At 25.9% G+C, this 23,214-nt stretch overlaps 3 protein-coding genes across 6 annotated transcripts in view; 1 reads left to right on the forward strand and 2 right to left on the reverse strand.

Moving 5' to 3' along the window:
* Positions 1–261: 261 nt before the first annotated feature.
* On the reverse strand, positions 262–2,994 carry LOC113549446. Its single transcript, XM_026950753.1, has 3 exons — positions 2,840–2,994; positions 1,501–1,626; positions 262–694 (listed from the first exon to the last, which is right to left on the reverse strand). The coding sequence occupies exons 1-3, from the start codon at positions 2,891–2,893 to the stop codon at positions 479–481; spliced, it is 396 nt and encodes a 131-aa protein (XP_026806554.1). The 5' UTR covers positions 2,894–2,994; the 3' UTR covers positions 262–478.
* Positions 2,995–8,227: 5,233 nt separating this feature from the next.
* On the forward strand, positions 8,228–11,738 carry LOC113549396. Its single transcript, XM_026950673.1, has 4 exons — positions 8,228–8,384; positions 8,881–9,039; positions 10,630–10,686; positions 11,323–11,738. Exons 1-4 carry the CDS (start codon positions 8,331–8,333, stop codon positions 11,569–11,571), a joined length of 519 nt encoding a protein of 172 aa, XP_026806474.1. The 5' UTR covers positions 8,228–8,330; the 3' UTR covers positions 11,572–11,738.
* Positions 11,739–17,475: 5,737 nt separating this feature from the next.
* Positions 17,476–23,214, reverse strand: part of LOC113549846 (neurobeachin) — a 219,751-nt gene continuing 214,012 nt past the window's right edge. For all 4 annotated transcript variants that reach the window (XM_026951441.1, XM_026951596.1, XM_026951362.1 and 1 more), the window contains exons 41-54: positions 22,741–22,856; positions 21,376–21,488; positions 21,050–21,190; positions 20,857–20,976; positions 20,591–20,743; positions 20,411–20,483; positions 20,101–20,285; positions 19,712–19,889; positions 19,529–19,609; positions 19,214–19,381; positions 18,884–19,147; positions 18,614–18,810; positions 18,082–18,233; positions 17,476–18,021 (exon numbers count right to left, since the gene is read on the reverse strand). In XM_026951441.1, coding sequence (XP_026807242.1) covers positions 17,931–18,021; positions 18,082–18,233; positions 18,614–18,810; positions 18,884–19,147; positions 19,214–19,381; positions 19,529–19,609; positions 19,712–19,889; positions 20,101–20,285; positions 20,411–20,483; positions 20,591–20,743; positions 20,857–20,976; positions 21,050–21,190; positions 21,376–21,488; positions 22,741–22,856 — 2,032 coding nt within the window. In that variant the 3' untranslated portion in view covers positions 17,476–17,930. The remainder of the gene's footprint in view (positions 18,022–18,081; positions 18,234–18,613; positions 18,811–18,883; positions 19,148–19,213; positions 19,382–19,528; positions 19,610–19,711; positions 19,890–20,100; positions 20,286–20,410; positions 20,484–20,590; positions 20,744–20,856; positions 20,977–21,049; positions 21,191–21,375; positions 21,489–22,740; positions 22,857–23,214) is intronic.

The following is a 23,214-nucleotide window of genomic DNA, read 5'->3' on the forward strand; positions in this document are numbered from 1 at the left end:
TGTTACATTGTATTGACAAAACATTCGTTAACGATCGACTGCTCTAATATAGAGGTGCGTAAACTAATAATCATCAATAATATAAATAACGACTAAAATCGATGATAAAATGATTTTAAATCACAATAAAATACTATATTATGATGGTACATAGATATTATTATGTAACAACTCGGTAGAATATTATTTTACAATGTTAAAGTTGGAATATTGATGTGTAACGTGTAGGTTTACCGGTTGATGGATCAAAAACTAAAAAATAAATCCGTAAATAAATTCTTATTGTGATTAATTTTAATTTCCAAATCTACGTTACATTGTTATTGTATTTTGTTTTCGTAAATGCTTATAATAATCGTGCATACGTGGGTACTTTATTGTTACATAATATATATAAAAAAAAGTATTATAATAGAAAGTATTATTATTTAATTTACACCGTTATTCATTTCCAATTAACACAATGATTATGATATGATTATACTTTTTTTCTATTTTTATCTATAGGTTTCTCTACGTCAAATTCTGTTTCCATGTTATTGTTTTGTTGTAATTTATTCTTTAAGTTTTTAAATTTTCCCCATAAGAATCGCACGGGCCAAAATATAAACCTTATAGGCCTAAAGAATTTTTGACGTAGGCCGTTTGGTTTTTCTGATTCCATTTCAGAGTTATCCGGGTCCATTCCTGAGTCCTGTTGATAACAAAAATACTTTAAAATTTGTTAACCAGAGAAATCGCTTTGTTATATTATGGTTTATGGTTACGAGTTAGTTATTAATATGCTGAATTAATTTAAATTCAACAATAAATCAATGTAAACAGAACGTCTAAGAGCGGAGAAAGACTCCATTACGAAAGATATTTTATTGTATATTTATATTATTATAAATATAATTTATTTTTCTACTTAGTACTACACTAAAACTAGTTTTTTTTTTTCAAAAAAAAAAGTATATTTTTATTTCTATAGTATTACCTATCCAATTTATTAACTTAAAAGTCAATACCCATGAAACAAAGAATGATACGTAAAGATTTCTTGATATAAATAAGTTACAAATATTTCAAATATTTTAATAACTTTATCCTATATGCTTCGTAATTGTTTCAAGTCTCTACAGTTAATGTTTTTTAACAGTAACCAAATACAGGACTTAAATTGTTAATAGAAATATCTTATAATAAGAGTAATGTACTAAATGTTTAAGCCTAAAATATAAGAGTATTAAGATTGAAAGTTTCATATATTAACTACTATACATATTATAACTACACAAACTAATTTGTTAATAATAATTTTAAACATTTAAAACTCAAACGCTTAAAAAAAAAAATTGTCAACAATTATTTTTGATATTTTACTGCCGCAAGAATAAATTATGAGAAGCACGGATGTAACATTAAATATTTCATAATTATTCTTCTATATTTTGATGAATTATTACTTTTTTTACAAAATTAAATGTTATTTATACCATAATAATTTAATAATATTACCGTTGGTTTAGTGGCTGTAGCTCCTGGTTTACCTACTCCAGATTTAGATGCAGGTATAACTCTTGGCTTAACTCCAGTTTTAGATGCAGCTGGATCTGGTTTAGTGGCCGACGGACAAGTTATGAACTAAACATTTTCATTAAAAATTTAAAAGTAAATCATCTATAAACTATAATATTGTACATTGTATGGCGAACATTTTATACTAGTGTAACTATTAGATGATTACAATAATTTCGTGTAATATGAATGCAAACAATTGCCGTATTTTGACTTTATATTGGAAGTTCATCATAAAACATGTAATATGATGCAAAGCATAGTTATTATTATACTGAAAAATCCCATTCTCGTATTCCACACGAGCCTATACAAATTTAATTTCTAAGCATATTTTAATATACTGGTTTTTGAACTGTATAATGTAGCTCGGTTTTTGATTTTGAATTTATCAACTCCGTAAATGAAGTAAGCAAGGAGAATTAAAATATTTAAGTTAAGTTAATTTTGATTAAGTTGCTACAAGTTAAATTATTTTTCATAATATTACGAAGTTACTAAAAAGTTAATTAATTTTTAAGTCATGTTAAATTATTCCCTAATATAGGGAATTTATTTTCCCTAATATAAACCTATTTAAAATATGTTTTGTACAAATAATTGTTTCTATAGGAAAAAAAAATAATAGCTGGTAATTAGCATTAATTGTATAATATTACTTATACTATATATTCTATTGAAAATATTTAATTCTAGACTTTTTAAGTATTTAATGTACTATTTTTTTTAAATTTTAATTATGATATCTTAAAAATTATTTTAACTGAAAATCAACAAAATTAACTTCATTTGAAGTTTAATCATAATATGGCCTTACTTTATGTTATTTTTCAGCACATTTGTTTTATAATATTTTTTGTTCTTGTTTAGAAATAAACTTTTATCAAATTTGCTTATTGTGCTTTTGTAAAGACTGTGAATTTATTCGGGAGATAAATAAATTTTATTTATTTTTTATCAAGTTGTTATTATTTTTATCATTAACTTTGAACTTTTATTAGTGTTAGACTTAATAGAAATCTGTCTATATTAACTTATATTTAAAAATATTAAACAAATTAGTTAACTTAGCCCGTCTAGAAAGTTAGAGCTTCTTCGCTATGCAATGAGATACAAAGATAGATAATCGAAAAATAATAATACTGATTTTTTAAATTTTTAAGGCAATTGATTATATTGTAATTTTTATTTTTGTAAATTAATTTTATTAAAAAGACAAAAAAAAAACGCCACGTAAACAATAATCTTAACATCAGAAATCGATGTAGGTGAAACTCACTTCGGCCAAAGAAATTATGACAATCATCGATATTAAAATTCGCTTGGAAATCATCTTGTTGAGTTTTCAAATTTCTCTTCATAAATTATGTTCAAAATTTGAGAGATAAATTAATAAGATCACCGACTGGTAAAGTTTACTGTGGGTCATACGGTTTTATGTTTATTTTTGCTAGTGTTTTATCAGTATAGGTGATAATTATACCCATAATACGATTAACATTTTATGCGCAAGTGTCACAGTAACACACATTTCCCATGGAAAATAATAGAAATGTTAAAATAATTATTCAGTTGGAAAAAAAATTTAAAACTCTTAATGTGTAGTATTTTTTTTTTTTCATTAACCTCCAAAAACATCATATTATTAACAATCAATTAATATATATATATATATGTCTATAACGGTTATCTATAACTAGAAAACATCATCTCCGAATATAAATATTCTGGAATTGGAATCTGTTTTGTATGCATACACATTTCAATATTTGAAACCCTATGAAAACATTAGCAGCTACTAAATTCAAGACCTTGATCATGTTAAAATATGGCACACAAATATTTATTCAAAATTGATTTTTGCAACGAAAAATCAGCAAAATGCGTGATTTACTATACATTATTATATGCAGTTGGATTTATTTAAATTCGATAATTTATTAATAAGTTGGAAACATAAATATCTAAATTAGATCATGTATGTGTGGTAGTAACAACATACGAGAGTACTTAAACGATGACACATCAGTGAAACTTGTTTTTTTCTAAATAGTACTTTGCACGAGAATTATTAAATACATAAACATAATAGATGCGTTTTAAAATATTCAAATATTTATTAGTTAATACTTATAATATATTATATAAAATATAAAATAAACGTATCATAAGATGTAAAAAAAAAAAAATAATAAATTAAAATATAATTATTTTTATTTTGCTTACATAAATCATGTAGTTATATTATTAAATAGTTATACATAATTACATTTTATATAATCATATACATTCCATATCTGTAAACTTAATTAAGAGAGAATATGATTTTTTTTTGATATTTTTAAATTTCATAAGAATTTATATGGTATAATACCTTGTATTATATTTCGAAGCTTTTTGACCAAGAATAAATTTGTTTATTGAGATGAAAAAAAAATTTCAAATTTATATACTTATACATTTATATTATATACCTAATATTCAAACATATTTATTAATTAAATTAAATCAAGTAAACTGCTCACTTTGTGAGTTGCCTTTCGACACAGTTTACCGCTGTAGTACATATTTATTAAAAAAAAAAAAACAGTTTTATTTAAAACTATAAAAAAATTAAAAGTAAAACGCAGTACTTAAAATAATATTCAAACTTACAGTAAGTACCGGGCGTAATTTACAATAATAACAATAATAGTCTCTTATGTAAGTGCTAATTTATTTATGTGTAGGACAGGCTTTTTTTAGTGTGCGGTGAGACACATTTTGTGCAGTGAAAAAAGTAATTGCGTAGTGTATATTGTTACTTTATTATATCATGGACGATATTTGTATTCAGTTTACTGAAATACAGGAGAGCGGGGAAAATATTGTTTGTGCAGTTAGAAAAAATAATTTAAAAAAAACCCTAATGTAGGGTATCTTATACTAACTGTAATATGGATAGAAATATTTCCATTAGTTTAATTAGATATTTTAAAAATACCATTGTTTACGGTGTAATATTTATGGTGAATTTTGTATTAAATTTTCAAGCGTTTCCACGTAAAAAAAATGTTTGAACATTTTAAATTGATAAATAACTATTCATCTGGAAAGTTACTCTGCTAGATGTAGGTACCTAATTATTTATAGATTTCAAATTTTACCAATAAATCATCGATTTTCGATCACTGAAATGGATATTCCAAATACGAATTCAACGATGAATTATTGTATACGTAAAATATTTCTTAGCGGAAAGAAAGTATTAGTGTATTACAGACTCATTTATTTTTTAAGGTTATTTTATAATTTATTTCTACAACTATTATAACAGTTTGTTTTTCTAGGTTGATATTTCTTTTTTTTTAATCCAACTTTTAATATTGAAATGTACAATCTGTAATTACAGTTACAATAGAGAGGAAAAAAAGGCAAGACATAGAAAAGAAGAGTTTGAAATTAATTTAATTATAAGTCACTATAACAATATAATAATATTATGATAAAGCGAAAAAAATTATTTTTTAAAACAAAATATAACATAATATAATATAAGTATTATAATTTTATAAAATTATTTTTTTTGCTATATCATAACTATATCATAATTATTATTATGATATTTTTATAGTGACTTATAAATTATAATTAAATGAATTTCAATACCGTTATACCGTTTAATAGGTTCAATAACACAGCAACTAAAAGCTTTAGAAGTAAAATCATTTTTTCGTTTTAATATACATCTAATCCAATTTTGTCAAAATTTGATCTTAAAACTTCTATTGAAAAAAAAAAAACGTTTCAATATATTTTTATTATTTTTAAATAGCTTCATACGACTGTAAATAGATACATAAAAAGAGTAAAATGATAACCTATGCAATATGGCGTAAAATAAATTATTGTTGACAATTTCAAGTCTAAACAGTTTGTAACTTTTTTGAATATTATTGTGTAAGTATTGCTGTTTTTCTACTCTATTTTGTTTTTTTTATTCTTCTCAATAATTAAAAAAAAAAAGGTAAGGTAATTTCTATTTTAGATCTCAAAAGCAACAATTAGATCCAATTTCTTATTCGAATTATTTTTCAATGTATAAATTGAAAAGGCTAGGTCAGACACAAAAAATAACACACACGTGCACTTCATTATAATAAATCCGTTAAAAAATTTAAATTATTTTTTTTTATAGATCAGAAATTATTCAACGCCTCCTTTAATACAAGATTAAAATAAAAATAAAATTCATCATTTTAAATTAAGTTTATTATTATTATTATTATTAAATTATTTTTACGACTAAATGAATAATATATGATGAAATAAACTTGTAATGAAAATAGTATAGTACTCATAACAAAATATATGTAGGTGTATTTCCATACAACTCTCAAGTTCATCGTGTCTCAAAGTCCAAAGAGTGTCCTTCTCATCCGTTCGTCGAAGCATCCCAATCTCATCGTAATAACACTACAATTAATAGAAGAATCGTATTGTACTTATATCATTTTTTTTATTTGTTCAAATTTTGAGAGCTATTGCTAGTTAGTAATATTTCATACGTATTACGAATAATATACCTAATCTATATTACTATTATACCAAATTGTACAATACTATATCTACTCGTATCCATATTATTAATTCATAAGTTAATACCTAATGTTATGAATATGGTCGTTGTTTAAAAATATAAAAGTCTTAAATAGTCTAAAAATATTGAACATTTCATTACATATAAAAAATAATATATAAAATGATGAAAAGTTTCTCTAAGTTTAACATTTTTTGAATTTCTATAAAATAACAAATTTTATATCAAATTTTAATTTAAAATGTTTAAAAAAATATGTAAATACGTAATTATTGTAATTATACTTGACTTGCTTAGAGTGTTATAATAAGTAGGTACTGCGAAAGTATTCCCGTGGTGCTGTAGGTTATATACTGAAAAAAAGTACAACTTTCAAGAAATATTTTTTAAGATAGTCTAGATTCTTAAACGATTATAAACATGTTTTATTATAGAAAAAATACTAAATAAAATTCAAAAATTGAAAATGGTTAGGTATATACAGAATGATTCTTTTATCATTATACACTAATTATTTCGTCAAGTACCTATTGACTTTTTTTCATTTATTTTTTTCAAAATATTTTGTATCGTGATTTTCTGTATGAAATTTTTATTTTTTTTCATTCTTTTATTTAATAGTAAAACCACTATCAACTTTTGATTTTAAATGGTAATCTATATTTAAAATTACATTAAATTATAGGGCTTTTTTTCATGAATTTTAACGTTAAAATCATTATTTTTCGTTTAATTGTTAGTGATCAGGTTATAGCTGCTCAAAGTTGGGTGGTTTGAGGTTTTTAGGTGTTCATTCTACAGGTTATTACAGCTGTGAGGAGTTAAAAAACGGGTACAAAGTTCATCACTGCAGCGTTGATAGTTGATATCGAGTTTATTACATATGCAAATATGTACCTTTTATTAGCTATTACCCGTGTGACTACTGGTCTTCAGAAACAAGAATTATTATAAAAATCGAAAACTGTTCATTTTTGAGAAGCTATATCTCGCTAAAAAATTAACGAAAATAAATAATTTAAATGTTAAAATTCATTAAAAAATAGCCCTATTGATTTAGTACATTTTAAATGTATTTTGTCATTTGAAAATCAAAAGTTGATAGTGGTTTCACTATTCAATAAAAAATTGAAAAAATAAACCGTATTGGGGTTAATACTTAATAAACTTTGTGTACTATGAGAGTATTATTTTACTTTAATGTGATTTATAAATAAATATCAAACTCAAATGTAAAATCGATAAGTTATAATCGTCTTTCTTACCACTGTGGTAATTTGCGAACCTGTATTTTCCGTGATACAGGTAGTTCCTCAAATAAAACTTCACTATTATATATTATTATATTATTTTGTTCTCCTTATTTATAAATCTTTATATTTAAATTAAAAATTACGCATCAGTTCGAATAAAAAAAAAATTCGTGCATTTTCTGTTACAAATAAAAAAAAATAAAAAATTTAATGAAAAAATCATGAACATTGTTATAACGTAATTTCATAATAATGTCAAAAATCGATTAAAAATATTTAATGTTACATAAGTAATATAGTTTATGAAATAAAAATAGTATTATAATAATTCGTGAAAATGTAGTACCTACGTTATTTGATCGATCACACTCTACCAGAACGGTGGTTTTATATGTGTGATTACTATAATGACACTATAGGTAGACCGGGAAAATTTAAAACGTATAGATAGGCACTTATCTATAATTATATCACTTAATAATCTTTATACATATACAACATTTGTAATAGCCATATTTATGCACAAATTTACGTTTTGTAGTCGTTTCAGTGTACTAATAAAAATATAATATACTGTTATTGTCATTGCTATCAGTAAATGATATTATATACAAGTACTTACATTTTAGAGGCGCCCGTAAGCGAAAACAAAATACGTACCTCTTTAAAAAATTGTTTTCCTAAATGATAATTAGGATATTGTTTACGTCATTATATTATATAGCTATTATTTACCACTTTCTGCGACACTTGTTTTTTTGATGTATGAATATAATAATTATCGTGTTAATGGATAATTCCAATACAAACTAAAAATATATAAAACACTTTAAATCGTTATGATCTGCTTCAGTAGTTAGTTTATTTTTCTTTAAATAAAAAAAAATATACAGTTATCAAACTTGCTTTTTGTTGAATTTTAGAAAAAAGACCTCGAAATGTTTTCTAAACGTATGGTTATATCAATGATAGTGGTTGGTTGTTTGGTTCAAGTGAGTTCTGTTCCGTTTTATAATATTTATAGCTGGTAACATGTTCGTGACTGATTTTTGTTTGAGGAAATAATTAGACATTATTTCAAAATGTAGGAAATCATTTTTTTTTTTAAAGACAAAAATGTTAGTAGAATTGTATGCGTTTTTGAATTAAAGTAAATAATATACTTATACCGTTATACCATTAATATGATTGTTTTCAATTTTAAAATTTAATATTTAAATTTGAAAAACAAATAATGTATTATTGCATTATTTATAACGTATAGGCCGCGTAACTGCAGAAGTATCTATTATTATTATCTGAGTTAATAATTAGTTTTAACACATCTTATATATGAGCGTCAATTAATTATATATAAAAAAAAGAAAAGATTATTAAATCAATAAAGCAATATATCTTATAACTGATATAGTTTGATAGCAAAATTGTCAGTACAGCTAATATATAATAGTTTTTGACTAAACCATCATTTTTGTTGTGAAAACATAGTTCATGACTTGTACACCAGAAAAAATACAAAGCCAATCACCCAATAGCCCACCAAGAAGACTTGCAGGAAGTAAACCCTCACCAAGCACAACGAAACCCAGTGCGGGTCGTCCAAATAGTTTATCAAAACCACGCGCAGTACTAACACCAAACAATGTGGTAATTTCTACATAAATAATAGTAACAATACATATTAAAATATTATTATACATAAAATATTTATGATAAGCAGTTAAACATTTTACAATAATACAATGTATTTAAGAGAACATGTGAGGGAAACGATTACATCTGTAATACTATCATCTAGGTAGAATACTATCAATGGTACAATTTATTGGTGTTCATGGGACTAAAAGTCACAATAGACATTAAATAATTATTTACAACTGGAATTTTAACCAGTGAATTATAAAATATGGTGGTAATCAGGTAGTATGAAGTTTATACTTCCAGACTGAAAATAATATTATTTATAAAAACCTTATTTTATTGTTTAATCTTTTGAACAGTTAATCGAATAAAATTACATTTGAATTATTATCATAGAATTGATTACTATTATACTTGCATAAAATAAATAATTATTATGTATTATTTTTACTTAATACTTAATATGGTATTATACATGGTAGATGATAAACTGCGACAAAATTACACATTTTCTAAAAGTCGATATGTAAACTGTGCCAAAAAAAAAAAAAAAAAAAATACTGCGACAATTTATTTTATATATATTATATATATTTGTTTAATATAATATGTAGATACAATGTACAATGTACAATGTAGGTACATAACCGATACGATAACACATATTAATATATTATACGTTAATCATTTAACTAAATATTTATGGTATTTGTATAGCTATAGATTGTGTACCAAAAATAATTTTTCTTGTAGAGTAATATTGTCATTGTTTAAGACCATTTTGGTTCTACATGTTTTTTTTTTTTTGAACAAATCTATAACGAATAACCATTAATCACTTATTTTGGAATTATATTTAAATTTAAATTTAAAATTGCTTAGCACCAATAATTGTTTATCGTTTTGGCTGAACATTTGTGTAAGTTCCATTTTAAATACCTACAATATTACACGACACATCACGTACACTAACTACTAACCTAACTTGTGATAATCTTGTACTTGTGAAGGAGCCGATGATATTTAGTATACTGCGTTAAATCATAAAAATAAATTTGGATTTTCCTTATAAATTTGTCTCCAACATAACATATTAATTAAATTACATATTTACATAATAACACATAGGTATATATGATGCATTTATATACCTATATATGTTATCGTATCGGTATGTATATAGTACCTATATATATTATATAAATTAAATTTTCGCAGTTTGTATAATGTATCTTATCGGTTATGTCATAGTTTACACATCGACTTTTAGAAAAGGTGTAATTTTGTTGCAGTTTACATACAGTATTTTATATATTATTATATACATGGAGGTATTATAATAACAGTCCCTTTTGTTTTTAATTTAAACCTGAAATACAATTTTGTTTAAAATATGACAATTCCAGAGAAAATAAATTATAATTTTGTTATTATCTTAATTTACTAAATAAATTATTGGTACAGTCAATTTATTTGGAAAATGGTGTCCTTATATCTTTACCTTAGGATCCCAAAACATTCTACACCTTCTATTACTTATACTTGAATTAATAAAATATAATTACATTTTCATGAATGACGATTGTATTATTTTAGGGACCTAAAGGCAATACTCCAACCAGGAACCAGCAACCATTGTCAAGGAGACCGACCGTAATTTCTATTTCCTAAAAATGCCACGTTAACAACACTGATTTCGTTTTTTCAATAATTATTCGAACGCCACAAAAAATAAACATCTTAGAGTTCTGGGCGTTATACTGTCACATACCTACCAAACTTTCATGATTTGATAGTGAAATAAAGCAATGAAAAAAAGCTAAATTTGGACATTTTGTTCTGTAGTACATATTACTTAGATATCAGCATAATAATATATTGAAGATACAACTAATGTTATAGTGGTTTCAATAATAATCTTTTATTGAAAAGTTTTTTTCTCATATTTTATGTAAGTATACTGATATCCTATATATCATCATATATTATAATTTTTATGTTCATGTTTTAAATGTTTTGTATAGTCAATGTGTACTTAAGTACTTAAATGATTTGATTTCCTTTAATAATTTTATTTGGACTGTAAGTTTAGAAACTATGTGTGATAATAATAAATCACAAATGGTCATTAACTATAATATAGATCGAATAGGATATTTGGTTATACATATGAAAAAAAACGAAGTCAGTTGTCTACGGCCATTTAATTAAATTTAATATGATGATTATTACTATCTACTAATTGATTTATTATTGATATGTTTCCGTTTATAAAAATAAATCAAAAAGGGACCCAAGAAACCTGAAGCTGTTAATAAAAATGTAAATAACATTCCTGAAAATGAAGAATCCGATGAACAACCTGTTAGTGGTTTTAGAAAATTTTTTGGAAAATTAAAAGGTATAAGAAAATACGTATGTCCATTTAAAATTGCTCGCAGAATATATGGAAAGAGCAAAAGACTTAGATCTAGGATAATGAAATCAATCGGAATAAAATCAACGAGCAACGATAATGGAGAGAACTCAGATCCTTAATCAAAATGATATATAAGAAACAGTCATAACAGTTTTACTGAACACACCTATAATATTGTATGACGGTTATTAAATACAATTTTGGTTAATAACATATCGTGTATAAAAAATGTATTGATTAAGTTCATTTTTAATGTAACATATATATTTCAAAATTTGTTACGCTGTCGAGTATTTTTTTTTTTTTTTTAATTAGATATTTAGTTATTACATAAAACAAACAATAAAGGTAAATGTTTTTGAAGAAATCTTATTTTTAGTTATTTTTAACAGTGATTGAAATTACTGTTATGGAAATATTCGATTGAATAATGTGCCTGTAAAGTGTAAAAAAATCATATTTATTTTTATATTGATTATTATCAATACAATTTAAAAATAATTTTTATAATATAAATTAATTTTGAATAATAAGTTAATTCATGATGTATGTTTATATTTTGACCTTTGGGCGATGATCTGTATTCAGCAGTTAAACAAATAATATGCATAAATTATCCACCAGTATTATTATTATTATTATTATTAAAAAAAAATTTTAAATTAAAATTTAAAACTCAAAAATTTATATTATTAATATAAATTTATTTTAATAATTATTTCATTAAATTTTGATTAATTTTTTTTTTTTAATAATAATAATAATAATAATAATTGTATTTACCTTATTTTATCAACATTAATACTATGATTATTTCTTGATATATTTTCAAAATCGTTTGATAGTTTCCGGAATAGCTCTCTCTGCTATTGAAGAAAAATATTTATTCTTTTAATTTAAAAAATATATTTTAATAAATTATGATAATATAAAAGAAAAATGAAACCAAGATTGCCTTGGTGTCTTCATATTTTCATTAGAGGTATATAATTATTATAAATACTAAATAGTACTGATGATCTAACGGTAAATCCTTATTCTATTTATCTAGTACTATAATTATCTAAATTTTTCATGGTTTACATTCTTTGAGAATATAGCCAACTATGAATCGAGAGAATAAGTGGTTATAAAAAAGCTGCAATAGACACAGCAATAGTATCAATCAAAATTAAAACTCGATGACTATTAATAAGTCTATGAGTATATATGTTTATTGGATATATCGATAATAATATTAATATAGTTTAACAAGGTTTGAGATATATTTTAGTAGCTTTTTCTGTCTCTATATCGGCTATATTTTATATGGTTATATTAATACAACTACATCTTTGTTGATCAAGTCATTTTAATAGCCGAAACGAATTCGTGGAAATGTTTGAAGTATACTTAATATAATAATACAATGCAAATACTGAAATACCTATTTTAAATATTTAACTAGGGGAACATGGCGTAAAGTGAGGATATATAAAAATATTATTTAGACTTCGTATATTTTACACAACAAATTATTTATAAAAAAAAATGTAAATCTTTATATTTTTGTATAACTTATAACTTAAAAGAAATAAAAATAGAAATTGTAACTTTATAAACGTAATAAAATTAAAATAATTTTTTTTTTTAAATAATTCATCATCTTTTTCTTCCATCCCAATGAAGCCAATGAGCCCATTTTTTTACATAATATAGACTCTGAATCCATCCATCAACTGAAATTGAGTATCACACATCACAATATAAGTACTTATCATCATTTTTATTAGTTTTAGTTTTTTTACTATTATTTTTTACATTCTCACATTGCCCCAGATATAAACCATTTTGTCCCAATTAAGAGGCCGTTCTGGTAGCAAAATTCGACCGTAAAAATATGCTTTCGTACTTCCCATTTTACTCAGTTTTCATTAGTCGTAGAAACATGATTTATACATAAAAATAAACTTATGAATTCTACTAGACGACCTTGTTCCAGATTTTTGAATTTTTTTTTCAAACCTGAAATATTTGTATTTTAAATTTTTAAAAAATCATATAAAATAGAAAAAAAAATATCAAAAAACTGGAATACAGTTGTCTTGCAGATGGAATACATACGGAACAGCCTCTTAATTAATTTACCCAGAGCCTTTAATTTGATTTTATTTAAATAGCTGAACTCAAATAAAGAACTTTAATTGTAAACCAAACATCATAAACTTTTTAATAAAAAATTATTAAAAGCAAAGCATAAAATAATTTAATATATCAATAATAAATTATAACATTTAATAGTTAATGATAGTAAATAAAATATATTAATAATATAATAAAATAGTAAATAATGATAGGCACTTGTTCAGTTTTTATTGATTAGTTGTAAAAAAATTGAGTTTGATTCAAAACTTTTATTACACAATTTCGCAGACGACCAAGAAAACTATAAATCTAATAATATTATCGATTTTATATACATTAAATGAATTTGCCCGGTAGGTACCTCACTATGCTTCATGTTCACCTACTAGTACGGTAAACAAGCTTATATTTGATTAATTTTGAAATTCATTTTTCAGTTGCATCTATTATAAAAAATATACTTTACTTTTGAAGATCGACTTCCATCATAGAAAATTGTTTTATTATTGAATAAAACAATAATTATTATTAAGAAACATACTATTGTGTATAAAAACATGCAACAAGTATTATAAACTAATTACTAATTACCAAAATATATTCTAATAGGATCGACTTTGAAATTGTCCGCGATCGACCGTTTGACTGCCCCTGCTCTATAGTATAGAATATCATGAATTTTTATTTACGTATATATCTTATAACTTCTGGCTTCTTTAGCTAAATATAACCAAACATATTATGTACATATATTATTATATTTTATAAAAAAAATAATTAATTTGAGTATTAAACAAAATATGTACTATATCTTTCATAAAATAATGATTGTTTTATACCTATTTAAAATAAAGTCTTAGTCCTTCAAGTTAGCAACGCTCTGTTTGGGAACATCTGTGCTATGTATTAGTTTCAAAAAGATACATTGATATTTTTCAATATTTTTACTCTAGCAACCTTCCAAATAAATATTAATTTTTTTAGCGATCCCTTAATATAATTGTATATACACAATAATATACAGATCTCCACTAAAAATAAATACTAGTAATACTATACCTTTGAAAGGCTGCATCTGAGTTGGGTCCAGGGTGAATAAAATATTTGATCTTAATTAGGTCTAGACGTAAAAAACTATGTGTTCCAAGTTCTAATTGCTAATTAAAAATTGTATAGCTACAAATGTGTTAAATAAATTTGTTACAAATGTCAACTCATCTTTTTAGTTATTTATACCACCCATAGATAACATTTTAAAGGGAGGTTATTTCAATATAATATTATATACATCTCTCTTTATTTAATAAAGAGAGATTTCTCTAATTAATATTTATATTGGTATATTATAGTTAAATAAAATAAGTTTTGATAAGTACTTACATGAAAAAATTAGAAAAAAAAATATACTTATTAATATATTAAATTATAAGTTAATATTATTTTTCCATGGGTGGAGAGCAAGTGCCTCCCCCATAAATGCCTATAGTTATGAACTTTATTGTCAATAAAACAAGAAAATATTAGTTGCAGTGCACCATCCATGAACCACGTCATATTTTATTTGTATAAACTCGTTCCCAAGTCTAAAATATAATAACGTTAATGGTATATATGAATACAAAGTACTTAATATTTTGTGTGTACTCATCAGCCACTATCCATTGTGGCATTGTCCTTTAAGTAATAACCCACCATCTCATTTTAGCTGTGAGACAATTGTTTCACAAAAACTAACTTGCGTCATATGGCCCACTCGACACCAACAGCAGAACAATATTCATTTGCTTAACTTTTTTATTTTAACTTTAAATTATAAGTTAGTGATCTTAAATAATTAGTTGACAATTCCCAGGTTTAGGAACATTGTTATAGAGGATATAGCTATTATCATGTATTATATATATATAATATATAAACACATAATAAAAAAATATTTAATTAAGTACAGTAAGTTTTATTTAACTCATACAATAAATAAGTAAATACTTATTAGGCACATCACATTCAATACTGGCGGTTGTATTAAATATTAAAAATTGAATAAAATTAATTTGATAAGTAAAATAATAATATGTCTATTACAACAAAGCAATAAGACATTAAAAAAAAAAATAATATATTAACAAACTAAAAAAAAAAAAAAAAATAATAATAATAAAATACCTACAATATTAATAAATAAATAATAATTACTATTACTATGTGGTAAATTTTGTTTGTGTGTTACTTGATAAGACCCAATAATATTTTAAAGTAAAATAAAATAACAAAAAAAAGTATAATATATTTATGTATAATACCTACCTAATAAATATGGTTTTATTAAAATAGGGTATCAGTGTTTAAAATTTGAAAATTCTAGTATTGCACAAATTAAAAGACTAATTGTATTGTCTATAGTGGTAAAACTTCAAAATAAATTAATATGATAATATACATAATATTTTAAATAAACATTTTAAGAAGTGTATTAAACAAACAAACATTTTCTAAAAAAAAAAAAAAATAATAAGAATAAGTGTAACCATTACAGTATGGAGGGAATAATAAATTCAGAATAATACAATAAGTAATATTCATAATAACGTTTTAAACCAACAATATTTTTCCTACACAATACTGTCAATAATAATAACTTTGCTACATTTAGGATTTTGATTGATATTAACATTCTATATAAACATATTATGTATATTGTATATATACAATATATCTAATAAAATTAAGTACTAAATAATGTTTTATAAAGAAATTGACAATGACCTAATATAATACTATGCAAATAAACATTATGATTATATTATTATTAAAACGGCTGAAGATGAAATGTTTCAAGTATAGGAAAAAAAAAATAATACAAATAAAAGAAATTAACCGGCCACAACCTTGGTTTCTTATTATTACATATACAACAAACATTAATTTTTAAATGAGCTTTTTTAATGCATCACTAATGTGGTTGGCACACAACTTAAATGCTCTGTTCTTTAGGCACTATAGAAATATAACACATTATAGATGTTCATAACACATACATACATTCATTATTTAACTTCATTATACAAAACTACTTGTCTATAGTATCATACAAGTTACGTGCAACCAACATAATGTAATATATACATTTTATTAGTATTATAATAATATAAAGTTTGAAATTCAATAAATTGTTAAGTTTTAATATTTTTAGGCACCGAAAAAAAAATGTACACATATCGAAAATGGAGTATATCACAGTAATTATTCAATTAATTTTACTGGATTAATAGCAATATTATACACAAATATATACCTATATGTAATAATAAATGGCAATATTGACAAAACCTTTATGCGCACAATTTTGTTGTAATATAATATTATTAGCATTAATAAAATAGTTCTAATAACTATTAATTGTAAATACTGGCAATTCGTAAATACAGATAAAAAAAAAAAAAAAATACTGTAAGTAATAACACTAACATAAACACGTCACACGTTTTACATGTTATTCGAATTTTAATACTTTTTCGAAATCAACAGAAATTGAATAAAATTATCACAATAATGCAGAGTAAAAAATTATACCTCAAAAATATAATTTTTTTTTTGTTTTGGAATGCATTGTTAATTAAATGGAACGTATTTTATTACAACCATAGTTTTGATATATAGTAATATTAAAATTCATTAATATACTTATATCATATTTGTAAGTTATTGACTAGGCCTACTAGAAATAAACGATTATCTTAAACGTATGTTCACATTTGGTGAAAATAAGATTTTTTTTTTTAAGTGTTAAGAAAATATCGTTTTTATAATAAAAAGGGATTTTTGATTAAAAATAATAAACTACATATCTCAAATAAATAATAAAAATTCCCAAACACATTAAAAAAAAAAGTGATTTAGAGAAGAAAAAATATGAAATACGCATTTATGATTAAAACCATAATGTTTAACCAAGTGAAATTGTAATATTATCAGACAGTAATCACTACCTACGTTCATTAATAAATACCAACATAATCACTATGAAAACAAATAAAATTTGAATAGACAATTGTAAATATATGGTAACACTCTTTCCTTTTGAACATAAATATAAATTAGTCACTTAAGTTAACAACCAAAGATGATCATGTGTTAAAATATAAATTGTCTGCCTTAAACATTGTTTATTGCAAGACACACAACAAACCATTCCACAATAATACATCACATTTATACATATCAAGTGATTATTGCATACAAATACACTAGTAGGTAAGTAAACATATACATTGAGCTCCAGCTTTATATAATATTATTAATGAATTCAATTATAGTTGCATATAGATATATATATGAAATAAAAGTGTAGAGTAGATTAATATCTCTGTTGGAATTCATGGTGCCATCTGTTGTAATCAATATGGAATATGACAATCGATCCAGTAGACAGTCCAGCCAATAAAAATCTTAATAAAAAATTTTTTTTTTATTTTAATGAATTAGAAAGTATGCAAAATTATAGTTACTTTTGGTCATGTGTAAGCCCCAATGACCGTACGCTACTATCACACGCCGGGAAAGCGTAGAGTAATGATAAATTAAATGTTCTCCATACTTCAACGATTCCTTTATCACCTCCAGTCATCAAGTACTCGCCATCTCTGCTTAACAACATACACTGCAAAACACAGTGTCACATTAAACAGAGAGAAATTTTCTTTTTTAACAATAACATAAAATAATAGTAGAAATTGAATTTATGCATTTGGCAATAATGTACAATTTATAATTATTTTAGAAGTTTGATATAAAGACATACAATTTTTCTCTCTTCTTTTTTTTTTAATCAGATTAATTTTTAATCTATTTATATATTTCAAAGGTAAATACTGATGGAAATATGAAATATTGGAATATGTCAGAATAAATTTAAGAATAAAATTATGACTAAATAAAAAAAAAATTAATATTCAATCTCAATTAAATTTCAATGCAAGATAATTAATACAAATAACACATAATTTATCTTATCATAATGTTTTTAAAGTAAATCATTACTTGGATATTATCATTATGTGTAGTATGTCTCAGTCTTTTGCCATTGATTGTAAATGCCGCAATGCTACCATGTTCATAGTTTACAACAATTATGCCTTCTCGAGACATGACAGCACACTCAGGGTTTTCAAATCCATTAGGGGGATCCAATGATCTCAGGAGATCACCAAATGTGGTGTGAACAAGAACTGGACCACCTAAAATAAAAAGGTCATCAATCATTTATGTTAAAATATGTGGTATAGCAAAATTAATGCTTCTCATACAAACCTGAGGACGCAGATACGACCAATCCAAGTTCAGCAGAAATTGCCACTGAAGTGACCGGTTGTTCATGGCCTGTTAATGTTGCTCTAGGAGTTGGATGATCACCTTCTCCAACTATTGTCTGACTTCTTGCATTCCAATGCCACAATAGAATAGTACAGTCAGACGACCCACTGGCAATATAACAGTCTGAAGTAATGTTGCACTCACTGCGACTTAAGCACGTCACCACTCCATAGTGGCCAAATACAATTTGAACAATTTTTGCTAATAATAGAAATAAACAATCAGTGAACAAATAGTAATTTAAATTTTAATGCAAACAAGTCATACCAGTTTCAGTGGAAAACACTCTAAAACTGTTGTCCCAAAAACCACAAACTATTAAGAAACGACTGTCAACAGTCGTTACAAAACAATTCCATTTGATTTTCAATTTCTGACTGAAGTTATCCCCTAGATGGCGTTTCAATGTCACATTTACATTGCTATTTGATTGAGCTAAAATAAACACAAAATTATATTTTAAAATTTTTAAATGAAACACAGTGAAACCATTAATGTTTGTTGTTTATACAAAACACAATAATTTACAAAAATTACATTTGGGTGCAATTTTATCAATGTTAATTAATAGGTTGACCTTACTCAAAATTTGATCCATGACGAGAGGTAAATTCACGTTAGGCTGTTGGGGGCTTTCGGCATAACTGGGCGATTGAATTGTTACTGAAACAATACAAATTGTAAACAGATAGATTTTACGAAACTAGGTGCCAGCAATGAATCAAGCGTTTAACGCTATTTGCGTTAACGTAATATTATACGAACCAGAATAGTTGGTGTTCCATCGGTTTATTGCGAATTGCATGTTAGTAGTCACGGTGACGACGGCCGGCATCGGTAGCTGAGGGAACGTGTTCGCCGATATATGGCAAATCGGCGAATTGGACGGGAATTTCATGGTCATACATACGTCGTCAGGAATGCTAGTGAACATCATCGGCGACTAAAATTCCAACGAAAAAGGGTTCGGTAAGATAATATGTTTTAGACTCACGAAAATAATTATATTTAATATATTATAATATCGTTTAGTCGCACACATATTATAATGGGCATATTATGCAACTGAGCTTGGGACATATATCTCAAATCTCAATTATATTATTTGCACGATTAAGCGACTGCAACACATTTCAATGTGATGATATGCTTACGATGTGCATAGCCGAACTTCGTGGCAAATGCGGTTCCATCAACAGTTGAGAAGGCGTTTGACCGAAACAACGTATCTGATTTTCAATGGCTTCTTTCATTATCGGATCGGTTATGGTGTCCATGTCAACGCTTCCTTCGTACGTCAAGTAGTAGAATACGTTGGACGCTCTTATGGCTTCCGGTCCTGTGGAGAACGCAAAAAGAAATCGGTTAAAATATGTTATGTATTTAAATATAATAAGTAGCTTCCAGTGTAAACTGAAACGCAACGCGTATACGCAATATATTTATGAAAACTAGAAACCGTACCTCTCTGTTTGTATCCAAATATCAAGTCGATCCACTGATGTAGTTGACACGATACGAATTCGGATTCCAAAGCCTGTGAAACAATAGCGTTAAACGATCATAATATTATATTTCGACCCATATAAGTATATTGTAATCGTGTGTTCACGTCTATATTATGGCAATGGTTGAGATACATACCATTCTGTTGATCCTGATGAATTCTTCGGGCGAAGTAGCCCACGGCGGCAACTCGACATTATCTACCGACGTACCGTCTTCTTGGTGTCCCAATTTGTATTCGTTGTCGTTGGACAACATTTCAGGCAGGAAAAACAGTTCTGGTATTAATTCCTACAGAAAAAACGTATTCAAGTATATTATATATATAAATATATGTAGATTGTAGGAAGTACTTGAAATATGACATGTCAAGACAGTTATCATATTGTATATATATTATATACCTTAACGTCGGAAGTGTCTCGTTGGCAGTTCTTCCAAGACAGCGCAATCGAAGAAAACAATCGGTTGGGATGATCAAATTTGCCACCTTGTAGAGCTAAAAACATTGTGGTGAACGGTTCCTACAAAAATCGAGAAACAACGGGTTTAAATGATAAATTCTTCATATTATGAGAAAAAAAAAAATTAACTCACAATTCTGATCAGCCAATTTAGCACAAAAGCCGCAGTCGAATAATGGGTACCGTAATGGAATGGCGGAATGCTTTCGTTTTCCCAAGAGCCGTATCGCTCTTCAAAATAGGCTTTACGACTGGGATTCAACGCTCCGATGGGCTAAAGAAGAAAGTTACAATGTATAATTAGGTAATGTTATTCAGAATTATTTTCATTCCAGTCAAAAATTATCTAGGGTAATCTAGAATAAAATATATATAATATACACAACGGTAAACGTAAACATAATGCATAACGTATGCATAATTGTTATGCATTAAATGTACTATAATATAAGCACGTACTTTTGATAAATCACGGTAGTTGGATGGAAGACCTAGGTCCATTTCAGTCGATTCATAATTGGTAAGAACCCATGGAAAAACTGGATATTGATTCAAATCGTTGTAAGTTCGTCCTGAAATTCAAATAAATAATAACTAGGCTGTTTTTATTAAGCTGCAGATACCTACAACAATACTATATTATTTTTTGTATATTTTACGGACATAGGTTTTTATAAAAACAAAACAATTTATTTGTACTTCATATCTTCGTGAATAAAAATGTATTTTTAAACATACATATAGGTATATATATAACTATTGATAAATACTACTAGGCACCAGTACTATTATAATACCACCGTGCATGTTTGGTGTATCTCGAATTCAAAATTGTCTCGTTTTCATTAAATCAAACGAAATTGCTTAGATAAAATTATTTCACTAGTCATTATAACCATTAATCAAAAACTGTTAAATAGTTGAATATTTTTAAAAATTCGGTATATTATGGTTACTATTCGATTTATACACTTTCGAGCAATAAGACCACGGGTGTAAACATATAATAATTGTTTTTAAGTGTTCAATCATGTCACATTCACACGAATGGTGAGATACAACATATTATAATGCTATAAAAATAATTTCGATGGTCGCGGAATAAAATACCAAATGCATATAGGTAGCTCGTATTATTATGACGACTTTTGTATTTAAAGCTATTATTGAAGACTGTGGGCGTGGGTGTTGCATTGTAGGCACATAACATGTAAATAACACACACGATGACGTATATTATAATAGTGTTTGTTCAGGAAATGAACAGTGATGGAGATTGCGGTGGCGGTGTCCGGAGAGGGTATATTTCGAATGCGGCGACAAACACGTGACGTTTACACTAATTGGCGCTGTCAGTGATTTGGAGAGTCTAAACGGAGACGGGACGTTGAACGATTGCACCGTGGGGCGGGGAAACCGCACCGACGCGGCGACACAATTTAACCGTCACCGTCAATATCCCATATACTCGAGCGACGACGTCGGCTCAGTGCGTCTACGCGTAAATATACGCCACGTTTATAATCGTATATCCGTATACACGAAAAAAAAAACAAATTATTAAAATAAAATGTATATAACACACACACATACACACACACACACACTGTGCACAAACCGCGTCCGTAAGCGTAACAATAATAATGTTTTTTATTTTTATTTGTAAAAAAATACACTGTCCGGTGTCGCGTTACCTACACCGTAAAATATTATGTTATATGCGCGTGGGTCGTAGGTACATGGTATAATACCTATAGAGTAAGGGCGTGTGCTTGTCGCATAATATTATAATGCCTATATAGCCATATGCTTGTTTATACTAACCGGCTATGGTGTTGAGGAACATTAGATACTCAAAGTTGGATATCTCGCGGCGCTGCCACTTTTGAGTCATGTTCGAGTTTCTCATCAACTGCCTGGGAGACATCATGGACGCCCGTCTGAAAAATTGCGGTCGTCAAACAACGATGGGTTATTAGTTTATATCACGACAATAGTAGCGTAAATAGTAAAATACGTATATTATAATATTGTTGCAATATATTACAATACAATCAATAATAATAATGTGACAATAAAATATACTTTTATGGCTTATTAAAAATTAACAATGTACGCGGTGAGATAATATAGGTATGATATACAATATTTTGGTAACACACTGGTTATATAAAGACAGAGAAAACAACGATAAAATATTGATTTGATGTGAAATGTGGGGAATATGGGTTTTGATTTTCTTGTTTATAAAGGAAACTATACTATGTTATAACTCAAGAATATAACATTTGTTTGATA

The sequence above is a fragment of the Rhopalosiphum maidis genome, chromosome 1 (genome assembly GCF_003676215.2).
Source record: "Rhopalosiphum maidis isolate BTI-1 chromosome 1, ASM367621v3, whole genome shotgun sequence".
In the NCBI taxonomy this organism is placed as follows: Eukaryota; Metazoa; Arthropoda; class Insecta; order Hemiptera; family Aphididae; genus Rhopalosiphum; species Rhopalosiphum maidis.

Coding starts and splice junctions, on each gene's coding strand:
- LOC113549446 (XM_026950753.1), bottom strand. CDS start 2,893: ATGATTTCCAAGCGAATTTTAATATCGATGATTGTCATAATTTCTTTG. Junction 1,627..2,839: donor TCATAATTTCTTTGGCCGAA/GTGAGTTTCACC, acceptor GAAAATGTTTAG/TTCATAACTTGTCCGTCGGC. Junction 695..1,500: donor CTACAGCCACTAAACCAACG/GTAATATTATTA, acceptor TGTTATCAACAG/GACTCAGGAATGGACCCGGA.
- LOC113549396 (XM_026950673.1), top strand. CDS start 8,331: ATGTTTTCTAAACGTATGGTTATATCAATGATAGTGGTTGGTTGTTTG. Junction 8,385..8,880: donor TGGTTGGTTGTTTGGTTCAA/GTGAGTTCTGTT, acceptor GTGAAAACATAG/TTCATGACTTGTACACCAGA. Junction 10,687..11,322: donor CATTGTCAAGGAGACCGACC/GTAATTTCTATT, acceptor TAAATCAAAAAG/GGACCCAAGAAACCTGAAGC.